This window comes from Pseudophryne corroboree, chromosome 1, assembly GCF_028390025.1.
Source record: "Pseudophryne corroboree isolate aPseCor3 chromosome 1, aPseCor3.hap2, whole genome shotgun sequence".
NCBI classification, from domain to species: domain Eukaryota; kingdom Metazoa; phylum Chordata; class Amphibia; order Anura; family Myobatrachidae; genus Pseudophryne; species Pseudophryne corroboree.
This window is the reverse complement of record NC_086444.1, coordinates 821,836,316-821,859,245: the sequence shown is the minus strand read 5'-3', so window position 1 is coordinate 821,859,245 and position 22,930 is coordinate 821,836,316. Positions and strand designations below refer to the sequence as shown.

Sequence of the window (22,930 nt, the reverse complement as noted above, 5' to 3'; positions counted from 1 at the left end):
CCCTTTCGAGGACGTGGCAGAGGATCCGCCACGCCAGCTAGACGTGGTCGAGGACGTGGTTTCCGTCAAACCAACACAACTCGCCAAGACGCTAAGGTTACCGACAAGCCAGTGGCATGACGGGTTACCAGCCCATCTCGGATCTCCAATTGTGGGAGCACGCCTTCACACGTTCCATGGAGCGTGGTTCCACACGTCCGCGGAGGGCTGGATTCGCAATTTAGTGTTAAAAGGTTACAAAATAGAGTTCGACTGTCTTCCGCCTCTGCGGTTTTTCAAGACAGGTTTGCCTCTGTCGGACGACAAGAGGACAGTTTTGCAAATTGCCATTCAGTCCTTCCTGGATTCGGCAGTGTTGATTCCGGTCCCTGTACACCAACAGGGTCAGGGTTATTATTCAAGTCTATTTGTGGTCCCGAAGCCGGATGGCTCAGTCAGACCAATATTGAACTTAAAGGGCCTCAATCAGTACGTAACTTACTACAGATTCAAAATGGAGTCTCTACGGTCGGTGATTGCGGGGTTAGAGACCAAGGAATTTATGATTGCGCTAGACCTCAAGGATGCGTACTTACACATTCCAATTTGGCAGCCTCATCAGAAATTCTTACGATTTGCAATACGCCAGAACCATTTCCAGTTTCAGGCTCTGCCGTTTGGCCTGTCATCAGCGCCTCGGGTATTCACCAAAGTAATGTCTGTGATGATAGCTCACCTCAGATCCCTGGGAGTGACGATAGTTCCGTATTTAGACGATCTGCTCATCAAAGCTCCGTCTCAACAGATACTTACCCAACATGCGCTGCTAACTTACAATGTATTGGTTCACCACGGTTGGATTGTCAATTTCAAGAAATCACATCTGATTCCGTCTCAACGCCTTCAGTTCCTAGGTATGATTCTCGATACGGTCAATCAAAGGATTTACCTACCACAACAGAAAGTACAAATGCTACGCCATCTAGTACAATTAGTACTCAAACCACGCACAGTGTCGGTACACTTGTGCATTCGCCTGTTAGGCACAATGGTGGCAGCTTTCGAGGCGCTTCAGTTCGGGAGATTTCACTCTCGTCCATTTCAGCTGAACGTGCTTGCCCAGTGGTCGGGCTCGCATCTGCAGATTCACCACAGAGTGAGGTTGTCACCAATAGCAAGAGTTTCTCTGCTATGGTGGCTCAAGGAACACAATTTAACCGCAGGAAGACGGTTCGGAGTTTGCAATTGGATAATTCTAACTACGGACGCCAGTCTCAGAGGTTGGGGAGCGGTAATTCAAAATTGTCAGCTCCAGGGTCTCTGGGCGGATCACGAAAAATTGCTGTCAATAAATGTTCTAGAACTCCGCGCGATTTTCAATGCGCTACGACAAGCGGTGCACATGGTTCGCTCTCAGCCTGTCCAAGTGCAGTCGGACAATGCGACAGCGGTCGCATACATCAACAAACAAGGAGGAACGAGAAGCCGCATGGCAATGCGGGAAGTAGCTCGAATCCTCAATTGGGCAGAATACCACCAGGTGATATTGTCGGCCGTGTTCATTCCGGGAGTGGACAACTGGGAAGCGGATTATCTCAGTCGTCGGGATCTTCACCCAGGCGAATGGTCATTAAATCCAGAAGTGTTTCACATGTTGGTTCAGCGATGGGGTTATCCTCAGGTGGACCTGATGGCATCTCGACACAATCATCAAACGCCCCAGTATGTGTCCAGAACAAGAGATCCAAAGGCAGTCGCGGTGGATGCTCTCACTGTCGCGTGGCCGTACAGTCTGGTGTATCTGTTTCCACCGTTTCCGCTGCTCCCTCTGGTGCTAAAACGGATCAAAAGAGAGTCGCTCACAGTCATACTAGTGGCGCCTCATTGGCCTCGGAGAGCTTGGTTCTCGGATCTTCGAGGATTACTCGCAGACGATCCGTGGCCGCTCCCGATACGTCCAGACCTGTTACAACAGGGTCCTTTTCTTTACCCCGATTTAGCGCGGCTGCGTTTGACGGGGTGGCTGTTGAGACCGCCCTCTTAAAAAGAGAGGGCATTCCAGATTCAGTTATACCAACCATGTTACGAGCTAGAAAGCCGGTTACGGCAGCTCATTATTACAGAATATGGCGAGCCTATATAGGTTGGTGTGAAGCTCGGAAATTTCCGACATCAGCTTTCAAGTTATGCCGCCTTTTGTTGTTTCTACAATCAGGCTTAGATGGAGGATTGCGTTTATCTACACTAAAGGTGCAGGTATCTGCTTTGTCAATTTACTTTCAAAGACGATTGGCTCTATTGCCGTCTATACGCACCTTTCTCCAAGGTGTAATCAGGGTACAGCCTCCTTTCATTCCACCTACAGCGCCATGGGACTTGAATCTGGTTTTGGAGTTCTTACAGTCTTCATATTTTGAACCCTTACAACAAGTGGATATAAAGTTTCTCACTTGGAAAACAATTTTTCTCTTAGCCTTAGCTTCGGCAAGGCGTGTTTCGGATTTGGGTGCCTTGTCATGCAAGCCACCGTATTTGGTGTTTCATGATGACAGAGCGGAACTTCGGACGAATCCCGCCTTCTTACCAAAGGTAGTGTCATCTTTTCACATCAATCAACCAATAGTAGTTCCTGTGTTGACAGCACATTCTGGAACTCTGGATGTGGTTCGTGCGTTACGCGTTTATGTAACCCGAACGTCTTCAGTTCGTAAGACGGATACGTTATTTGTTCTCTATGATGCTGCCAAGATGGGTTGGCCAGCATCTAAACAAACTTTATCCAGATGGATAAAACTGACCATACGCCAGGCTTACCTTCATGCTAGGTTACAACCGCCTACGTCAGTAACCGCTCATTCCACACGTTCTGTGGGAACTTCATGGGCAGCTGGTCGTGGGGCTTCTGCGACGCAGCTTTGCCGGGCGGCTACATGGTCTTCAGTGCACACGTTTGTGCGCTTTTACAAGTTTGATACTTTTGCGGCATCAGCATCTAGCTTTGGCCGCCTAGTGTTACAAGTGCCAAACTGCTCTCCCGCCCACGGGGGAAGCTTTGGTACGTCCCAAGAGTACTCCAGTGACCCCTAGTGGATGAAAAAGAAAATAGGATTTTGGTACTTACCAGGTAAATCCTTTTCTTTGAATCCATAGGGGTCACTGGACGCCCACCCAGAGCAGTTTACTTACTTGGGGTTAGTTCTGAGGATCTTATGGTAACACATTTTCACCGACTGGTTCAAGTTACAAGTGCTGGTTAGGGTGTCAACTGTTAGTTGTCAGTAACGTTATGGGTTAACTTCGTTATTGTCAGTTATGTTATATGTAATACTCCATTATTAACCTCTCTTAATTCCTGTTCGGCTCAGTAAAAAACACTGAGTAAGTGCTCGGGGATATGGAGGGGTGGAGTGTTACTAAATTTAAATATTCAGTGCTGTGTTCCTACGGAAGCCCGTCCATATCCCAAGAGTACTCCAGTGACCCCTATGGATTCAAAGAAAAGGATTTACCTGGTAAGTACCAAAATCCTATTTTCTTGGAGTAGTGATGCTACTGTAACATATGGTAATGCAGCAGGAGGCATCTGGTAGAAGTAGACAACCCCTGCATGTGTGATCCAGTGCTGCATCCGAGGACACCGCATCAGATCAGTTGTGTCACTATTGACTAGCTGAGTAACCCATGAGGTCATGCAGGCCGGCTGCTGCAGCTCCATCCAGAAGGCCATGAAATCTGTGTCTTCCGATGGAGATCCTGGCCTCGGTACACCTACAAAATGGAGTGACACGCCTCCGTTTTGTGAAATTACTGACGTCACTGCCCCTCCCCACCCCCAAATGGCTGCAGACTGTCAATACAGGTCTGGTACTTTGTGACTGTAGCCACAGATGCATTGCAACCTTAATCAGGCCCTTTGTGCGGTATTCTAACTTGATCTTGTTACAAGAATACTTAGCAGAGATTTTGTGTATATTTCAATTTATTTTCATGAATATTCAATATGGCTGAAGTACTGTATGGCTCATGCTAGTTTTAGTAACCTTTCTGTTACCATTACTGATTTACAAATGCATTTATTCTAATTAAATTATATTTACACATGGTTTTTGTCTGATCCTTGATAGGTAAGAGATTCAGCCCAATCTTTCCTGACAGTTCACGTGCCCCTCTACGTGTCCTATATCTATGTGACTGCGCCACGGGGCTGGGCCTCTTTGGAGCACCACACGGAAATGGAGTTCTCCTTCTTCTATGACACTGTTCTCTGGAGGACAGGTAAGAGGCCCTGCGCTGCTGTAGATGCATAGTATTCTAGCGCACATGCCATTCACAATTGTTTCTCATACACCCTAGAGGATGCTGGGGTCCACTCCAGTACCATGGGGGGTATAGACGGTGAACTTGCTCCTCCCTCTATGCTCCTCCTCCAGACCTCAGTTTAGAAAATGTGCCCAGGCAGACTGGTTGCACTCTAGTGGAGCTCTACTGAATTTCTCTGAAAGACTTTATGTTAGGTTTTTTATTTTCAGGGAGGACTGCTGGCAACAGTCTCCCTGCTTCGTGGGACTTAGGGGGAACCAATTTCCTGAATAGTTCATGGCTCTGCTTCTGGCTGACAGGACACCATTAGCTCCTGAAGGGTACTGAACACTAGCTGCGGCTATGCGCTCACTTCCACAGCCCGCCGTCACCCCCCTTACAGAGCCAGAAGTCAGAAGACAGGTGAGTGTACAGAAGAGGATCTTCAGTCATCGTGACGGCTAAAAGGTACCGCGCAGCGGGCGGGAACGCTGCGCGCCATGCTACCCATCAACACAGGCACAGCAGGGTGCGGGGGGGGGGGGGGGGGTCGCCCTGGGCAGCATGAACCTACTCAAAACTGGCCAACAAGGGGACATAAGATGCTGAGGCACAGTCCTACCCCCGCCAGTATAAAAAATAGTATTGAAAAGTCTGAGGGGAAACGCGCCATTACGGGGGCGGGGATTCCTCCTCAGTCAGCCAGCACACTGCTCAGCGCCATTTTTTCTCCTAGCAAGCTGCAGAGAAGAACGCTGGTGCAAAACAGGGTGGGGGGGCACAGTATAAATTGGTGCTGTATGGTGAATTTGTCATTATAAAAGCGCTACAGGTCTGTGGGCATTTTGTGTTACACAGGGATTATATCACTAGCGCTGAGTCCTTCTGACAGATTTTACTGTGGGTCTGTCCCCTATAAGTCCCAGAGTGTCTGTGGTGTGGTTGTGCACATGTGTGACATGTCTGAGGCAGGGAGCTCTTCCCCTGAGGGAGCCATTTTAGGGACACAGAGTTGTAATGTGGTGGCGCTGCCAGCACACCACAAGCCTGAATGGGTGAAAGAATTACGTGATAGTGTGAATCTTATCAGTAAGAGATTGGATAAGTCTGAGTCTCATGCAGAAAACGGGAGAAAATCAGTGGAAGATGTGATTTTTCATAGTTCTGCTTTTTCATCCACAGGGGACTCCTCTGGGTCACATAAGAGGCCATTTGCACAAATAGTACAAACTGATACCGACACGGACTCTAATTCCTGTGTCGACACTGGTAATTCCAAGGGAATAGATCCTAAATTGGCAAAAAGCATTCAATACATGATTGTTGCTATAAAGGAGGTCTTAGAAGGTACGGAAGCCCCTCCTTTACCTCAGGAGAAGGCTTATTTTTATAAGTAAAAGAAAATTAATGTAACGTTCCCTCCTTCTCACGAGCTAAATACTCTTTGAGGGAGTTTGGGCAAACCCTGAAAAGAAATTTCAGATTCCCAAAAGAATTCAGGTTGCTTATCCTTTCCCGGCAGAGGACAGGAAAAGTTGGCAGTCACCCCCCGTTTTAGACAGTGCCCTGTAACGATTACCTAAAAAGGTGATTCTCCCTGCGCCTGGGACGGCTTTACTTTAGGAGCCGGCAGACCGCAAGTTGGAGACTACGTTAAAATCTATTTATGTGGCCAATGGTACGCTACTCAGGCCCACCATTGCTTGTGCGTGGGTGAGTAGTGCTATCGAAAAATCGTCAAACGACTTGTCATCTGAAATTGACACGATAGATAGAGACGAGATACTCCTAACGTTAGGTCATATCAAAGACGCTGCTACATACATTCTAGAAGCCATGAAAGATATTGGGCTCTTGGGTTCAAAAGTCGCTACCATTGCAGTCTCAGCTTGGAGGGCGTTGTGGATTCGCCAATGGAATGCTGATGCAGATTCCAAAAGAAATATGGAGGCTCTCCCGTATAAAGGTGAGGCCTTGTTTGGAGATGGGCTGGATGCTTTAGTCTCTGTGGCTACCGCTGGTAAGTCGACATTCTTGCCTTATGCTCCTGCGCCGGCGAAAAAGACACATCACTCTCAGATGCAGTCCTTTCTGCCCAACAGATACAAAAAGGGTAAAGGTTCCCCTTTCTTTGCAGGTAGAGGGAGGGGAAGAGGAAAAAAGTCTACAGCGTCCCCAGGATCACAGGATCAGAAATCAACCCCTGCTTCTGCCAAATCTGCAGCATGACGCTGGGGCTCCCTTGCGGGAGTCCGCTTGGGTGGGAGCACATCTGAAACTTTTCAGTCAGCTCTGGGTTCAATCTGGCCTGGACCCATGGGTCTTGCAAATAGTGTCCCATGGATACAAACTTTAGTTTCCAGACATCCCACCCATGCCGATTTTTCAAATCGACCTTGCCAGCTTCTCTCCTGGACGGAGAAGTAGTAACAGTTGCAGTTCAAAAATTATGTCAGGATCAAGTCACTGTCCTGGTGCCCATGTCACAACAGGGAGAAGGGTTTTATTCAAGCCTCTTCGTAGTTCCGAAGACGGATGGCTCGGTCAGACCAATTTTAAACCTGAAATCTCCGAATCTCTACCTGAAAAGGTTCAAGTTCAAGAAGGAATCTCTGAGGGCAGTGATTTGCAGTCTGGAGGAAGGGGACTTCATGGTGTCAGTGGACATAAAAGATGCCTACTTACATGTTCCCATTTATCCTCCTCATCAAGCTTATCTGAGATTCGCAGTACAGGATTGCCATTACCAGTTCCAGACGTTGCCGTTCGGACTCTCCACGGCGCCGAGGGTATTCACCAAGGTGATGGCAGAGATGATGGTCCTCCTTCGACAGCAAGGAGTCAATATAATCCCTTACCTGGACGATCTCCTGATAAAAGCGAGATCCAGGGAACGGTTGGTGCGGAACATCGCAATCTCCCTGTCCATACTCCAACAACACGGTTGGATCATGAATTTTCCAAAGTCGCAGTTGGAACCGACGACAAGATTGTCCTTTCTGGGGATGATACTGGACACAGTATGGAGACGCTGCAATACGAGGAAAGGCTTGCAAGACTAGGCATGTTTACACTGGAAAAGAGGAGATTAAGAGGGGACATGATCAACATCTACAAATATATAAGGGGGCAATATACAGATCTTGCGCAGGACCTGTTTTTGGTTAGATCAACACAGAGAACTCGTGGACACTCGCTCAGGTTAGAGGAGAGGAGATTCCGCACAATACGTCGTAAAGGCTTTTTTACGGTAAGGACGATACGTGTTTGTAATTCCCTGCCTGAGCGAGTTGTAATGGCCGACTCAGTCAACACCTTTAAGAATGGGTTAGATAAATTCCTAATGGATAAGGATATCCAGGGTTACGGGGCATAGTCACGCACTATGGTTATTATAAAAAAGAGGGGTAAAACGTAACGACAGTCATCAACATCAGTCAAAATTTTATACAAAATAATCCTTCATAGGAGACCACAAATAGGTTGAACTCGATGGACAATTGTCTTTTTTCAACCTTAGATACTATGTTACAGAAGTACAGAGGGTATTTATTCCAGTAGAAAAGGCTCTGGAAATCCAGAGAATGGTCAAACAAATTTTGAAACCAACAAGATTGTCGATCCATAAATGCATTCGGTTGTTGGGAAAGATGGTAGCGGCATACAAGGCCATACAGTTTGGCCGATTCCATGCCAGAGTATTCCAGTGGGACCTGTTGGACAAGTGGTCCGGAACCCACCTGCACATGCACCAGAAGATAATCCTGTCTTCCCAGAGCCAGGATTTCGCTCCTGTGGTGGCTACACAGTTCTCACCTAATAGAGGGATGCAGGTTCGGGATTCAGGACTGGGTCCTAGTAACCACGGATGCAAGTCTCTGAGGCTGGGGAGCAGTCACACAGGGAAAAAGCTTCCAAGGAAAGTGGTCAAGTCGGGAAACCTGTCTTCACATAAACATTCTGGAATTGAGAGCCATTTACAACGGCCTTCTACAAGCGGTGCATCTTCTTCAAGATCAACCCGTGCAGATCCAGTCGGACAATGTAACAGCAGTCGCGTACATAAACCGTCAGGGCGGAACGAAAAGCAGAGCGGCAATGGCAGAGGTGACAAAGATCCTCCTCTGGGCAGAAAGACATGCAAAAGCTCTGTCGGCAATTTTAATTCAGGGAGTGGACAACTGGGAAGCAGACTTCCTCAGCAGACACGATCTCCATCCAGGAGAGTGGGGCCTCCACCAAGAAGTCTTCGCAGAGGTGACAAGTCTTTGGGGAATTCCTCAAGTAGACATGATGGCGTCTCGTCTCAACAAAAAGCTTCAGAGATATTGTTCCAGGTCGAGAGACCCTCAAGCAATAGCAGTGGACGCACTAGTGTCACAGTGGGTGTTTCGGTCGGTGTATGTCTTCCCTCCATTTCCACTAATACCAAAAGTTCTCAAGCTCATAAGAAGAACAAGGGTTCGAGCGATCCTCATTGTCCCAGACTAGCCAAGGAGGGCTTGGTATCCAGATCTTCAAGAGTTGCTCATAGAAGATCCTCGGCCCCTTCCTCTTCGCGAGGACCTGCTACAGCAGGGGCCGTGCCTGTATCAAGACTTACCGCGGCTACGTTTGATGGCATGGCTGTTGAGCGCCGGATCCTAGTCCGAAAGGGTATTCCCAAAGAAGTCATCCCCACTTTATTCAGGCCAGGAAAGGAGTAACGTCTAGACATTACCACCGTATTTGGAGAAAGTATGTGTCTTGGTGGGTGTCTGAGTTGGGGGCCTTGTCTCACAAGAGCCCTTACCTGATCTTCCATGAAGATAGGGCAGAGTTAAGAACTCGTCAGCAATTTCTTCCGAAGGTGGTTTCGTCTCTCCATATAAACCAACCTATTGTGGTGCCAGTGGCTACTGACACCTTCACTGCGTCAAAGTCTCTTGATGTGGTCAGAGCTTTGAAAATGTATGTCGCTAGAACAGCTCGGATACGGAAAACAGAGGCTCTGTTTGTCCTGTACGCTCCCAACAAGATTGGGTGTCCTGCTTCTATGCAGACCATTGCGTGCTGGATCAGAGGGGTGATTCAGCACGCTCATTCCACGGCAGGATTGCCAATACCGAATTTGGTAAATGCCCATTCTACTAGAAAGGTGGGCTCATCCTTGGCGGCTGCCCGGGGGGGTCTCGGCATTACAACCTTGCCGAGCACCTACTTGGTCAGGGGCAAACACGTTTGCAAAGTTTTACAAGTTTGACACCTTGGGCGATGAGGACCTCATGTTTGGTCAATCTGTGCTGCAGGGTCATCCGCACTCTCCCGCCCGTATTGGAGCTTTGGTATAATCCCATGGTACTGAAGTGGACCCCAGCATCCTCTAGGACGTATGAGAAAACAGGATTTCAATACCTACCGGTAAATCCTTTTCTCCTAGTCCGTAGAGGATGCTGGGCACCCGACCCAGTGCGTACTTTACCTGCAGTGGTCAGTTTTGTAGTTACACAAGTGTTTTGTTACAATTATTTTCAGCATGTTGCGGCAATTGTTCATGCCTGTTGGCATGGCTTATGTTGAATGCCATGTTGTGCGGCATGGTTGATGTGTGAGCTGCCATGAATCTCACCGTTAAATTAAAAGTAAATCCTTTCCTCGAAATGTCCATCTCCCTGGGCACAGTTCCTATACTGAGGTCTGGAGGAGGGGCATAGAGGGAGGAGCCAGTTCACACTCTGAAAAAGTCTTAAAGTGCCCATGTCTCATGCGGAACCGTCTATACCCCATGGTACTGAAGTGGACCCCAGCATCCTCTACAGACTAGGAGAAAAGGATTTACCGGTAGGTATTAAAATCCTGTTTTTTAGCTGACTTTGTACTGGTCAAGAGAGCAAGGACGGCATTTCTGGATTTCTATAAGGGTTATACCTAGAGTTTAACTGAGGACCCTATAATATGTACAGACAATTTTATTGCTTCTATATACACAGTTTGTTAAAAGCTAATAAAATGTAATAGCAAATGTTCGAGAACTGGTTTATTTACTACATGTATTTTAATACTGTTTGTGCTCCATCATGTCTGGATGGATTTGGTGGCATGCCACTGAAATTGTTTTTGTGTTATATCACAGGTATTCAGACAGACAGTGTTCTGTCTGCCAGGCTCCAGATCATAAGAATATACATTCGTGAAGATGGTCGTCTGGTCATCGAGTTTAAAACTCACGCTAAATTCAGAGGTACATTTTATACTTCTGTGTGCCATGGTATTTTGCCTGATTCAGAGATGTATGCAAACCCGATGTTTTTCACAGTTGAGTAATTATCGGTTTACAGGGCAACAACTGTGCCTACCCCTGGGCCCTGTACATCCCTCCCTAGTAAGAGCCCTGATTATATATTCTGCATCCTTTGTAAAAACTTTGTGAAAGCAATAAATTGTTTTCATTGTGTTATAAACCACGGGGATCATACGAAATTGGAAATTGGGCTTATATACTTAAACATAACGTACACAAGCTGTACATCTTGAGATGTACCCAACTCTGCATGTGCGGCATATGCCCCTGGTTTACTACAAGTCATCACCTTCAGTAATAGCACCTGCCCTACTAGATGTAAACTTGCTTATAGCAGGTCTGAATAAGACGCATTTGTCACGTCCTTCATGAACTTTGCCCAAGTTAGAACACTCCTTCACAACTCCTTCCTCATATTCAGTATTGGTATAGATTAGTATAACATGTGTATGACTGCATTCCTCCTACTTGTCTGCCTCATTTTTTGGATTATGCGCAGTGCGACTATACATAAAATAAGTCCTGCAATGGGCATATGTTCAACTCTGCATCAGCCCTCATATGCTATCTTCCTGCAAAATCAGCAGTTTTGTGATTGGCGTACGGTTTCATACACTATGTAGAAAAAAGTGATTGGACACTGACAGCAAATAGATCAGTGGGATTTTAATGAAGTCCATACTGTGTAGGTCCACCGCGTACAGTGATTACTGCAGACAACCTTCTTGGCAAACTGTCCACAAGTTCCTGGACAACAGCAGGATGTTTTGCCATTTCGTCTTAAGTACAGTGACCAACTGTGACACTGAAGAAGGTCGAGTCGGCCTAGAACGCACGCGCACCCGTCCAATTCGTCCCAGAGGTTCTCAAAGGGGTTAAGATCTGGATTCTCAGCTGGTCAGTCCACCCAGGTTACCGTATTTTCTGTATACCAGTCCAGCGTCGCCCTGGCATCATGCCAGGTGGCATTGTCATCCTAATAAAAAACATTGTAGTTTCTGAAGAACTGCCGCAATGTAGGGAGCACAGAGTTGTAGAGAACATCTCTATACTTCCCGGTTTTTACCTTCATGATCACGTCTGCTGCAGGAGCACACCATTTCTCTTGTGCGGGGGAGTCCAAGCACTTTTGATTACATAGTGTAGTTTAAAAACTGCACATTTAAGCGTTCATATACAAGCATTGCCTGTCACAGGCAGAGTAACTGAATCTTAATTGTCAGGTGAAAGTTCTAGAGGCGACTGTAATTATTTGTGATGGAGGCATAGGAAATAATTATACTTTACTTTGTAATAAAGCTGCAGTGGGACATCGGGTAAGACTGAGCACCTTATTTACCTTAATGCATTGTATGTGTATGTAGGACTTACCAAAGTCCAAGGAAAAGAACATCACATATACAGACATCATTCACTTTGAGAATAAAATGTCTTGTTAGGCAGTTTTGCATTAAGCTGCTATAAAAATGGACTTTTCAAAATGTGAAGGTTGCAGGTATACAGTGGTGTGAAAACGTTAAGACAACCTGAGTAAACACAAAATATAGTGTAAAATTGATTATTCATTTATTGAAGGAAAAAGTGTATTTTGTGTTGTTTTTGTCTTATATTCAATTTTGTTTGAAGATCTAAAACAATTATTAGCAAAAATAGAAGAAATTAGGAAGGGAGGCAAAAACGGTTTCAGGCCACTGTAGATTGTGGATATGTACCTGTGCCGCCTTCATAAAGACAAAATTAGAATCTCAAACACAGTTTGATAAGAATATTACGCTAAATTTAAGACACCTATTTTATCCATTTGTGTATTATTACTACCATTAATAGCACAACAGGACATATTTCTTTTGAAAATATATACTGTATATAGTGTTTTAGATCACGGGCTACTGTGTGCAGAACAGATGCATTAGCTATATATATATATACACTGTAAATATTACTATATACATTTCCCATCTCATCCACAGGTCAGTTTGTTATGGAGCATCACACTCTGCCGGATCTGAAATCCCGTATCATGGCACCTGACCACTTGGGTGGAATTGAATTTGACCTTCAGCCCTTGTGGAGTGCACAAACGTTTGACTCTCCGTATCAGCTATGGAGAGCTACGAGTTCATATAGCAGGTATGGAGCATGCACTCTGTGTTGTGTTGCTTGTGTCCACAGATTCTGAATGTGAACAAATAACATAACCCCAGGTATTGTTTAAGAGAGATGTAGCAATTTGGTAAACTGTAGCCTTTCTTTAAAATCCTTGGATAAGTTAGAATACAGGGCAAAGTTCAAACCTGCAGAAATCCCTTGTTTGTAATTATGTGATCATGTGTCTTTTATTGTTAATGCTGCCTCTGTTTTCAGGAAAGATTACTCAGGAGAATATACCATCTACCTGATCCCTTGTACCGTACAACCCACCCAGCCCTGGGTTGATCCTGGTGATAAACCTCTGGCCTGCACTGCCCATGCCCCTGAAAGGTCAGACAGATGTTAATGCTATAGCATGTAACACGTGTGTGTGTGTGTGTGTGTGTGTGTGTGTGTGTGTGTGTGTGTGTGTGTGTGTGTGTGACATCCTTTGTCCATAAACATTTTTTGCACTAGCAATGTTTCATATAAGATATAGGTGTTTTTCTGAATGATATCAGCAACTGTTATATCTTAGCCTTAGTTTCCCTTTACAATGTAAATGTACAATATAAATTATTATTATTAAACTTTATTTATAGGGTACCACAAATGGTCTGCAGCGCTGTACAGAGAGTAAACAATAACACAGCACAGGGTAAAACAGTACATAACAGAATAATACAATTCAATAGACAAGTAACAAATAGCACTACAACTGTCAACACAGCCGCTGATGCAAAGGGTGCAATGGAAATAGTGGAAGGAGTGGAGACCGGGGCAGAGAGTCCAAGGAGGAGGTGTAGACTAGTATATCTGGTGTGCAAGAGAAGTAGGTCATGAGAACAGGAGGAAGGAGGGCCCTGCACATGAAGCTTACAGTCTAAACGGAAGGGGGAGGCAAACGGAAGACATAAGGGGCCAAATGTAACAGGGTCCGAGTTTGTAAAATGTGCAAGTTTAGTGTTAAGCTCGCAAATTTGCAGGCTATTATATTGACCAAGTTTTGGGACAAAATCGCACCTTTTAATGTGTGAGAAGGTGCGCAAAAATTTGGACCCTATTACATTTTCCCCAAGGAGTGAACCAGTTATATTTTCAATATATGAGATGATCTCCACAATACAGATAACTGTAACAGGGCAATATACATCCTAAAAATATCTAAGTATAGATCATAGCAAGTACAGTATTCTTTAAATGAGGACCTTTATTTCTGGTTGGTTCAAGGTCATTGAATTACAGCATCCTTGACTTGTGCCTATGGTATAAATGTGACAGAAAGGTACTGTACATACTGTAGAGTGAAATTGGTTTCCAATAAATAAATGTAGTTATAGAAATGTTATAATCCATGATGTCAGAATTGCTTTTTATCTTATGCCATTTTTCATCTTTTCAGATTTCTCATTCCGATTGCCTTTCAGCAGACTAATCGCCCAGTGCCTGTAGTGTATTCATTAAACACAGAATTTCAGCTGTGTAATAATGAAAAGATTTTCTTGATGGACCCCACCAAGACAGAAATGTCCCTAGCTGAGATGGACTATAAAGGAGCCTTCTCCAAAGGTAACGTCTTATATACATGGCAAGGTGTTCTTATGGGATAAACATTTTACAGAACTCAGTGTTCAGAATTGTTATGTAAATTGGATTGTCTGAAATTCATGTTTACTCAATACAAATACTTCCACTTACACATAAGGATTATAACCAAATTACACAAACATACATCTCTTTTCTCACACCTCCCAGCTCGACCCCTCCGCTCTGCACAAGATCTGCGTCTCTCATCCACAGTGGCACCCAGAGGGGGGATGTAGATACGAAATACCCAAGCTTCTTGGTGGGGCCCAGCGGGGGCCTGGGTTCGTGCACCCCTCTCCCCTTACATGCCAGCCGCAGCCTCTCTCTCCAGCCCAGCACACATTGCTGTGTGCTGGGCTGCAGTAGGTCCAGGGAGGCTGCTGCTGAGTGCAGCAGTCTCCTGTGGCTGGAAGAGGCGATGAGCGATCACACTGAATGCGCCCCCTTCCTGGATCACATGGCGCACCCCACTGCAGGTTGGCGCTGTTTCGCGGAACTTAAAAAGTATTTCATACATTTTTTTAAAAAGAGGGTGTGGCCACACCTCCACAATTAGGTCACGCCCCCTTTCTGAATTCTTTCTACAGCCCTGTTCATCCGCACTCATTACCTGCTTCCATTTATGGTTACAGGACTTTTCCTCTGTGGAATGCTCTCCCAATAGAACTGTCCTTTTGTCTCCAAATCAAGCGTTCCCTGAAAGTTTGCCTCTTTAAGCAAGCTTATCAAATTCCAGAACTGTCCATATAACCTTTATAAGCTATCCTGCCCAACTGCATTCCCTCTACACAGTCTATACCCTCTGAGCCAGGCCAACATTTCTGTGCAATAGGGACCTCTGCAATCAGATTGGGTCAATATGCAATAGGTACTGTAGCACTTATCCTTGTGCATCAATGCCTATTTCCCTATAAACTATAAGCTTCTGAGCAGGGCCCTCTTAATCTTTCTGTTTATTTCCGAGTCTTGTTTTATTACTGTTCTATTATTGTTTTATTCCCAATTGTAAGGAATATGCTGGTGCATTCTAATTAAATGTTAATAAATAATAATTAATAAATGTTCAAACTCTTCTGTAGGTCAAACCATGTTTGGGAGGGTCCTCTGGAATCCGGACCAGAACCTTAATTCTGCATACAAGCTGCAGCTGGAAAAGGTTTATCTCTGTACTGGGAAAGATGGATATGTGCCTTTTTTTGACCCAACTGGAACTATTTACAATGAAGGACCTCAGTATGGTTGTATACAACCTAATAAGAACTTAAAGCATCGCTTTTTGCTCTTGGTAAGCACTATTTCTTGGAAATACATTTACCATATGGGGAGAGGTAAACATGGTAGGCTTGAAGGTTTGGAGACTAGATGTGAGTATTATTGTGCATGAGAGGGCATTCCACAGAGTGGGTGCAGCCTGAAAAAAGTTCTGCAGTCGTGTATGGGAGCGAGTAATGAGTGTGGGTGAGAGACGTAGATCTTGTGAAGAGCGGAGAGGTCGGGTTGGGAAATATTTTGAGATGAGTGAAGAGATGTACATAGGTGTAGTTTTATTAATGCTTGTGTGTGAGTAAAAGTATTTTACAGTATAGTGAATACGATAGAATACATGTAACCAATGGAGGGACTGACAGAGTGGATCTTAATATGTTTTTCTAAATTTCACAATAACAAACTTTTGGCCTAGGGGTGCTGTGAAACAACTCTGATACTCTAGGTAGCCATGATTAAAAAAAACTTGGGAACCACTGCTTTATAGGATATCAGCATAATATAAAGCTCAGAGAGAACATGTACAGTTATGTATGTAGGAGCAATGAGCTCAGCCCTCTTGGATCTTTCATCTTTACTTTCAGACTTACTCGAAATGTTATTACCAGTGGCAGATTTTACCTATGGGCTGCAGAACTGCAGCTTTTGAACTGCCAGACTGGGCTTTTGCAAAGCCCAGTCTGGCTTCTGTGGGCTGCAGCCGATGCAGTCCATAATAGAAGTCAGGGATTGGCGCACTGCTGTTTCTGCTTATGCACTGGTCCCGGATTCATTGTGCAGGTGCTGGGACCTGGGGGCTGGCTGTCGTCTCTCCTCTCTGGGCACAGGGATAGCGGCACACCCCTACATTTGGTAAGCAGGAGCCGATGCTGGTTATTACCACGTGGCTTCCATCTCTTGGCGCACTGTGTGGTTAGTGTGCTGTGGTTACAGATTCAGTTATTCATCCCATCATAGAATGCATTTGCATACATGAGCTATCTTCCATAAATGAGGAATTCTTGTTTGTTGCAGATACAGTTATCAAGCTGTTGTATATGTGGAAATCACAGAACAAATTGTTACACATTAACATTGTTAGGGAACTTCATTTATTTTGGGTAGTCCATCTCTACTTACATGTTAAACTACTCTGCCAAATATTCAATAATATCACATATATTTATGAAAAATAGGCTCTAAATATAACTGTGCCTGTTTCCTATACACACTGTATAGTAGCGTTTCTATAGTATGTAGTTCTCCTGTAGCTCCTGTCATCTTCAGTGTTCGGGATAGTGTACACTGAGTTCTCGCTCTATAACTGCCCTCCATCAACTAAGCATCTCGGGTCATAAGCGTTATAGTACAAACATTATGCCAGGTGTGTGGGGTGAGTACTTTGTAGAAATTTCTGCTTGGCCAACCGAAGATAGCCAAGTACATTGATGCCTAAGCGCTATATACACTCTATTAGATAGATAGTTACAGATTGAATGGGGGTTATATTTCCCCATTTTACCCATAATAAGATACAGTAAATACATAGATTGGAAATGAAATATAAGAAAATTAGCTAGATTTAATTCAAATGATAAATAGAAAATACATAATAAAAATATGAAAGTAAATGAATAGGTAGTAATTGGTAAAAAGCAGGTAAATATATAGTAGAAACTATAAATATCAACGTGAAACTGGGTTGGGTATGGGTGACTGGCGTTTGGGATCCTGCCGGCCACCATTCCGACGACGGGATCCCAAGGTTTAGATTCCCAGTGGGGGGGGGGGAGCACAACGGAATAGTCCCTGTTAGTCGGCATGCCTCGCTCGAGATCCCGGCATCGGTATAGTGACCGGGTTACATAACTGCATCCCCCTAGGTGTTACTGTGATCAGGAGTTACTTCTCAGTTTGCACCCCTAATCATCTGACTACTTTTTACTCTGTTTTATTTTACTATATTTAAAAATAATGTATTTTTCATACCTTTTGTACTTAATTTTCATTCTATGCATTATTATTTTTCTGAGAATGTACTAACATTACATGTCAGCACTGTACAATGTTAGTTGCTTTCAAGATTAGAATAACTAATATTAGAACTGTTGTATGTGCAATGTGATCATTCCTGTGTCCAGCCGTACTATACCTTTCTATTCTCTAACATCTTTTTCTGTTTGCGTTGAATTTCCCAGGACCGCAACCAGCCAGAAGTAACCGATAAATACTTCCATGATGTCCCATTTGATGCCGACTTTGCATCAAATTTACCAGACTTTTATGCCATGAGCAGCATGCCAGGCGTAGACGGCTTTACCATGAAAGTTGATGCTCTGTACAAGGTAAGCTACATACATGTTCCTGCTAGCTTATGTTTCATTATTCCCGTGCATGGTAATATCAGATACAATCAGGGGCAGAACATGGCATATGCAGGTTTGGGGCCTCACTGTGCGTGTGCTCTATTCGTACATGCTCTGAAGGTGCTCGCGTTCTGTTCTTCAAGAAGGCATCCTTGCTATTGACATTGTTTGGCACCTTCACACCATGCAGAGATTTTAATTCTGTCACTGCTTACAGGAGTGAGCTACCCACTATTTTATCTGCCTGTACATGTGCCACCTTCAGGAGCATCACATAGAAGATAATGCTGCTGACAGAGAGTCTGATTCAGCGATGGACACAGATCGTACAGCAGCTGAGTCTTTGGATGTAGCTGCTGTACGAAAATATGGGAATGCAGCAGGAGACGTCTTGTGTAAATAGACTCCTCTTGCTGGCTTCTGCGATCCGATGCTGCATCCGAAGACACAGCATCAGATCCCTCTGCATGAACATCGACCATCTGAGTAACCTTCAGGGAATTCACGTTGCTGGAGCCAGGAAATCTGCGCCAGAAGATGCAGACCCTGGGCTCAGCACACCTACAAAATGGGGGTGGCATGAACCCGTTTTGTAAAACAGTCTTAGTCGCCGTCCCCTCCCTGCCCCCCATATGGAAGCGGCACGTCAATTAGGCCGCGGCTTAGGGGACACTGGTGTGATGACGCAGGACTCATTCTGCAAATACGCAGTACTGCAACCATTGTAGACATACACAATCGGGGTTCGCATACATCTCTAAATTAGGCCCAGAAGTGGTGGTTCTGTTGCACTACACATGGTCCCCCAGTCGTTAATACGCCTCTGAGTAAGCAGTGATTATCCAATTACTCTAGGACTGAGGAAGAAATAGACCTTTTCTTGTGCTTTATTCCACTTACACAAAGCAACCAAGAAATAGAGCAGTGTAGTAGTGTAAGAGCGATTATTGGATTTAGCACCAATAGAGAAATGGCCGCTCTAACAGCAAGAGCATTTTAGGAATTGCTTCTCAGTAGCTTGCAGTCCAGACGTTTTGTTACGCAGATATCAACCATAGCCAGTTATGTTCTCTATCAGACATCTAAGTTTAACTATCTGTCATTTTTATTTCTCGTAAAGAACTAAGGGCCTAAGTCGAGGTTGATTGCAAGATAATATGTTCCCCTAATGGGCAAAACCATGTGCAGTGCAGGGGGGACAGATATAACATGTGCAGAGAGAGAGAGGCTCAATCTAGCGGGTCGCTCACTTCAGCGCTGTGTGAAGTGAGTGCCCGTCCACCCCCCCTCGCTCAGCACACATCTCTCCTGTCAGCACTGGCCTTCACTCTCTCTGCAAATGTTATATCTGCCCCACCTGCAGTGCACATGGTTTTGCCTATTAGGGGAAAATGATGTTTTGCAATCAGACTTGAATTAGGCCCTACATACAGTATTATGACAATAATCCATTAACATATAGGGATTAATATATTAGGAATCATTCAAAATGTTTATTATTATTATTATTATTATTATTATTATTATTTTAAATGCTAAATAAAGTATTTTTCTTTGTTCTGGCAAGGTTGAAACTGGACACCAGTGGTATCTTCAGGTAATCTACATTATTGGCCCAGAGACAATGGCAGGAGCCAGGGTGCAGCGATCTCTCACCTACCAGCTGCGGCGCGCCCGCCGGGATCTGGTGGACAAGAATGGCAGGCTCACACTGGATGACTCCCTGATCTATGACAATGAGGGAGACCAAGTAAAGAATGGCACCAACATGAAGACTTTGAGCTTAGAAATGGAAACAGCTGCAACTGCAGCATCTCAGACAGGGGCTTCCATTGGGAGTGCCTTTGCCGCCATTATGTTACTGATGCTTGTTCTCTTGTCTGTGTGCCTTATAACCCAAAAGTGCAGGAGGAATAGAAAAAAGAAGCCACCTGGGGATGCGACAGAGGAATATCCACTAAATACCAAGGTGGACGCGTCCAGGAAAAACATAGACCGCATGGAAAAGAACTTCAACAGGCAGCACTGTACTGTCAGGAACATCAACCTGCTTAACGACAGCACAGATGGCTACGAGATTAAAGGTGTCAAGATTAAACAAATGAATCTTGAAGTCAAAGTTCATAATAATCTTCATGATGGAACAGAAGTTTGATGACACGTTGGCACATAAATATATTTTGATACAAAAAATTCTACTGTTTTATAAGGAGTGAAAGTGTAAGGAGCAGCGGTATTTTTGTACTCTGAGTGACACAGAAGAGTAAATGAGTGATGTGCAGCTGTGCGGTTCCTGCTCTGACTCACAACTGAGCTACCTCATTATGCCCACACACCTGGGAGACACGGGCAAGGCACACCGCCAATATTTTGTCCCTACTCTTGCCCTAAAACAATGCACTGCACATATTTAAAACACTGCCACCAAAGGTCAAACAATTGTCATTTTATTATGCTTTAACTTTACTGTACCATAAACTGTGTACAGCTAATCAGTCCCGCCACTGCACACATACATTACTTTGTTATCTTAGCATCATTATTGTGTTCTAATGAAGAATGTCATGCTGTAATTCCCCACGTTTCTGGTTATTGCATCTTAGATATCAAAAGGTTATGTATTGTAGATGATTGCTGCTGCAAAAATACGGCCGTTCTCGGACAAAATCCCAGACCAAACTTGGACGCTATTACATATACCCCACAGTGTATAACGCAATAGGAAAGTGTAACTCGGACACTATTACATATACCCCACAGTGTATAACGCAATAGGAAAGTGTAACTTGGACGCTATTACATATACCCCACAGTGTATAACGCAATAGGAAAGTGTAACTCGGACGCTATTACATATAGCCCACAGTGTGTAACGCAATAGGAAAGTGTAACTCGGACGCTATTACATATACCCCACAGTGTGTAACGCAATAGGAAAGTGTAACTCGGACGCTATTACATATACCCCACAGTGTGTAACGCAATAGGAAAGTGTTACTCGGACACTATTACATATACCCCACAGTGTATAACGCAATAGGAAAGTGTAACTCGGACGCTATTACATATACCCCACAGTGTGTAACGCAATAAAAAAGTGTAACTCGGACGCTATTACATATAGCCCACAGTGTGTAACGCAATAGGAAAGTGTAACTCGGACGCTATTACATATACCCCACAGTGTGTAACGCAATAAAAAAGTGTAACTCGGACGCTATTACATATACCCCACAGTGTGTAACGCAATAAAAAAGTGTAACTCGGACGCTATTACACATACCCCACAGTGCGTAACGCAATAGGAAAGTGTACTTAAAATTACCCTTAAAATGTCTTCATACATGTTAATCCAGTAGATGAATGCATATATGGCACAGTAGCAGAGGCCCATACAAATGTACTGATAGTGACCGATACAGCAACTAGAAGTGACTGGATACTACAGTACACAGAGAATTCAGATCAATGGGGGTAATTCCAAGTTGATCGCAGCAGGAAATTTTTTAGCAGTTGGGCAAAACCATGTGCACTGCAGGGGAGGCAGATATAACATTTGCAGAGAGAGTTAGATTTGGGTGGGTTATTTTATTTCTGTGCAGGGTAAATACTGGCTGCTTCATTTTTACACTGCAAATTAGATTGCAGATTGAACACACCACACCCAAATCTAACTCTCTCTGCACATGTTATATCTGCCTCCCCTGCAGTGCACATGGTTTTGCCCAGTTGCTAACAGAATTCCTGCTGCGATCAACTTGGAATTACCCCTAATGTACATATTTATTTACTATGTACAGTATATGTTCTCTCTTTTTCAGAATCATAGTAAGCTGATTATTATGATACAATTTGCTAGTTTTTATTATTTTACACATAACACATTAGTATTAAATATTATGCTTATTATATGCAAAGAAAGCAGATATCCAAGAAATTTGTTGATTAACTTATTACTGTGGTACTACTGAGTATGTAAAGTGGAGGCAAAGAATGTTAATGGGAGTGTAGAGCTATGACTGGAATGTAAGACATAGGATGTGGAGTGATTAAACAGGAAAGGTCATACAAAATATTCCATGTAGTAAGAACCCCTGAGCATGAAATGGAGGTGTAAGACGGTAATCAGAGGCTGTTATACCTGTGCATAGTAATTGCTCTTCTGCTTTGTGTACATAGGACATTATCTGCTTATTGGAATACCTCTGTCCATATACATGACTTACTGTATTCTAACTCTCAGAATTATCAAAGGAGAAACTTATTGAAATAGTTTTTTCCTATTTACAGACCATTAGAGCATAGAGGTAGTGGTCATAACAAGTGCAACTTTTTGAGGTTTCTGTATACCTTTAGCATGCTGAACATCTTCTGGCATTGGCGGTTAAACCTGAAGCACCCTTTATATAGCACCAACATAATCTGCAGCGATGTACAATTAGAAAACTCATCTTCAGCTCTGTCAGAGTGGCCTAATAAATACTGCTGCAGTGCCCCAAAATCTATAGGCATTTGAAGGTCTGAAGTCAAACAATGAATTGTTTGATGTTTGCCACAAGATTATATTTAGGAAAGCAGGGACTCTGGGCATAAAATAAGTGGGGTAAATGAAGCAATAAAGCACAGTACCTTACAGTGACACCAGTAACATAACAAATCTAGGATTCAGTACAACAAATGTACATCTGCTAGAGGTTTTCTGTTTTGGTCAAGAACACTGGTATGGGTTGGAGAAAATACTTTTGCACATGTTCTGAACAATGTATGTTTGCTCCTAAACTTTACGTTGTATTTATTTGGACGCATAAACACAGGCAGACACGTTCGTCCTGGGTAAGGGAGGGGGAAGTGTAAAAAAAAGAAGTGTTAAATGCATTTAATGTCGTGGCTTGTGTATGTTCCCCTGTCATTTTTACTGCATACATTTTTTTACATTATCTATTTGGCTTGCTTTTTTCATCAGAAGATTTATTATTTTGGGGCAGCGATTTGTTACTGTAGGGGACACGCATCTCTGCCTTGTTTATAATTATGTTACATCCCA

The 22,930-nt window shown here is 44.0% G+C and overlaps 1 protein-coding gene across 1 annotated transcript in view; it reads left to right on the top strand.

Annotated features, from left to right (window-relative positions):
- FRAS1 (Fraser extracellular matrix complex subunit 1) overlaps nucleotides 1-21,400 on the top strand; it is an 887,592-nt gene extending 866,192 nt beyond the window's left edge. The window contains exons 67-74 of the mRNA XM_063919583.1: nucleotides 4,104-4,254; nucleotides 10,391-10,498; nucleotides 12,529-12,688; nucleotides 12,923-13,039; nucleotides 14,091-14,257; nucleotides 15,355-15,560; nucleotides 17,719-17,865; nucleotides 19,454-21,400. Coding sequence (XP_063775653.1) covers nucleotides 4,104-4,254; nucleotides 10,391-10,498; nucleotides 12,529-12,688; nucleotides 12,923-13,039; nucleotides 14,091-14,257; nucleotides 15,355-15,560; nucleotides 17,719-17,865; nucleotides 19,454-20,041 — 1,644 coding nt within the window. The 3' untranslated portion in view covers nucleotides 20,042-21,400. The remainder of the gene's footprint in view (nucleotides 1-4,103; nucleotides 4,255-10,390; nucleotides 10,499-12,528; nucleotides 12,689-12,922; nucleotides 13,040-14,090; nucleotides 14,258-15,354; nucleotides 15,561-17,718; nucleotides 17,866-19,453) is intronic.
- Nucleotides 21,401-22,930: the final 1,530 nt, after the last annotated feature.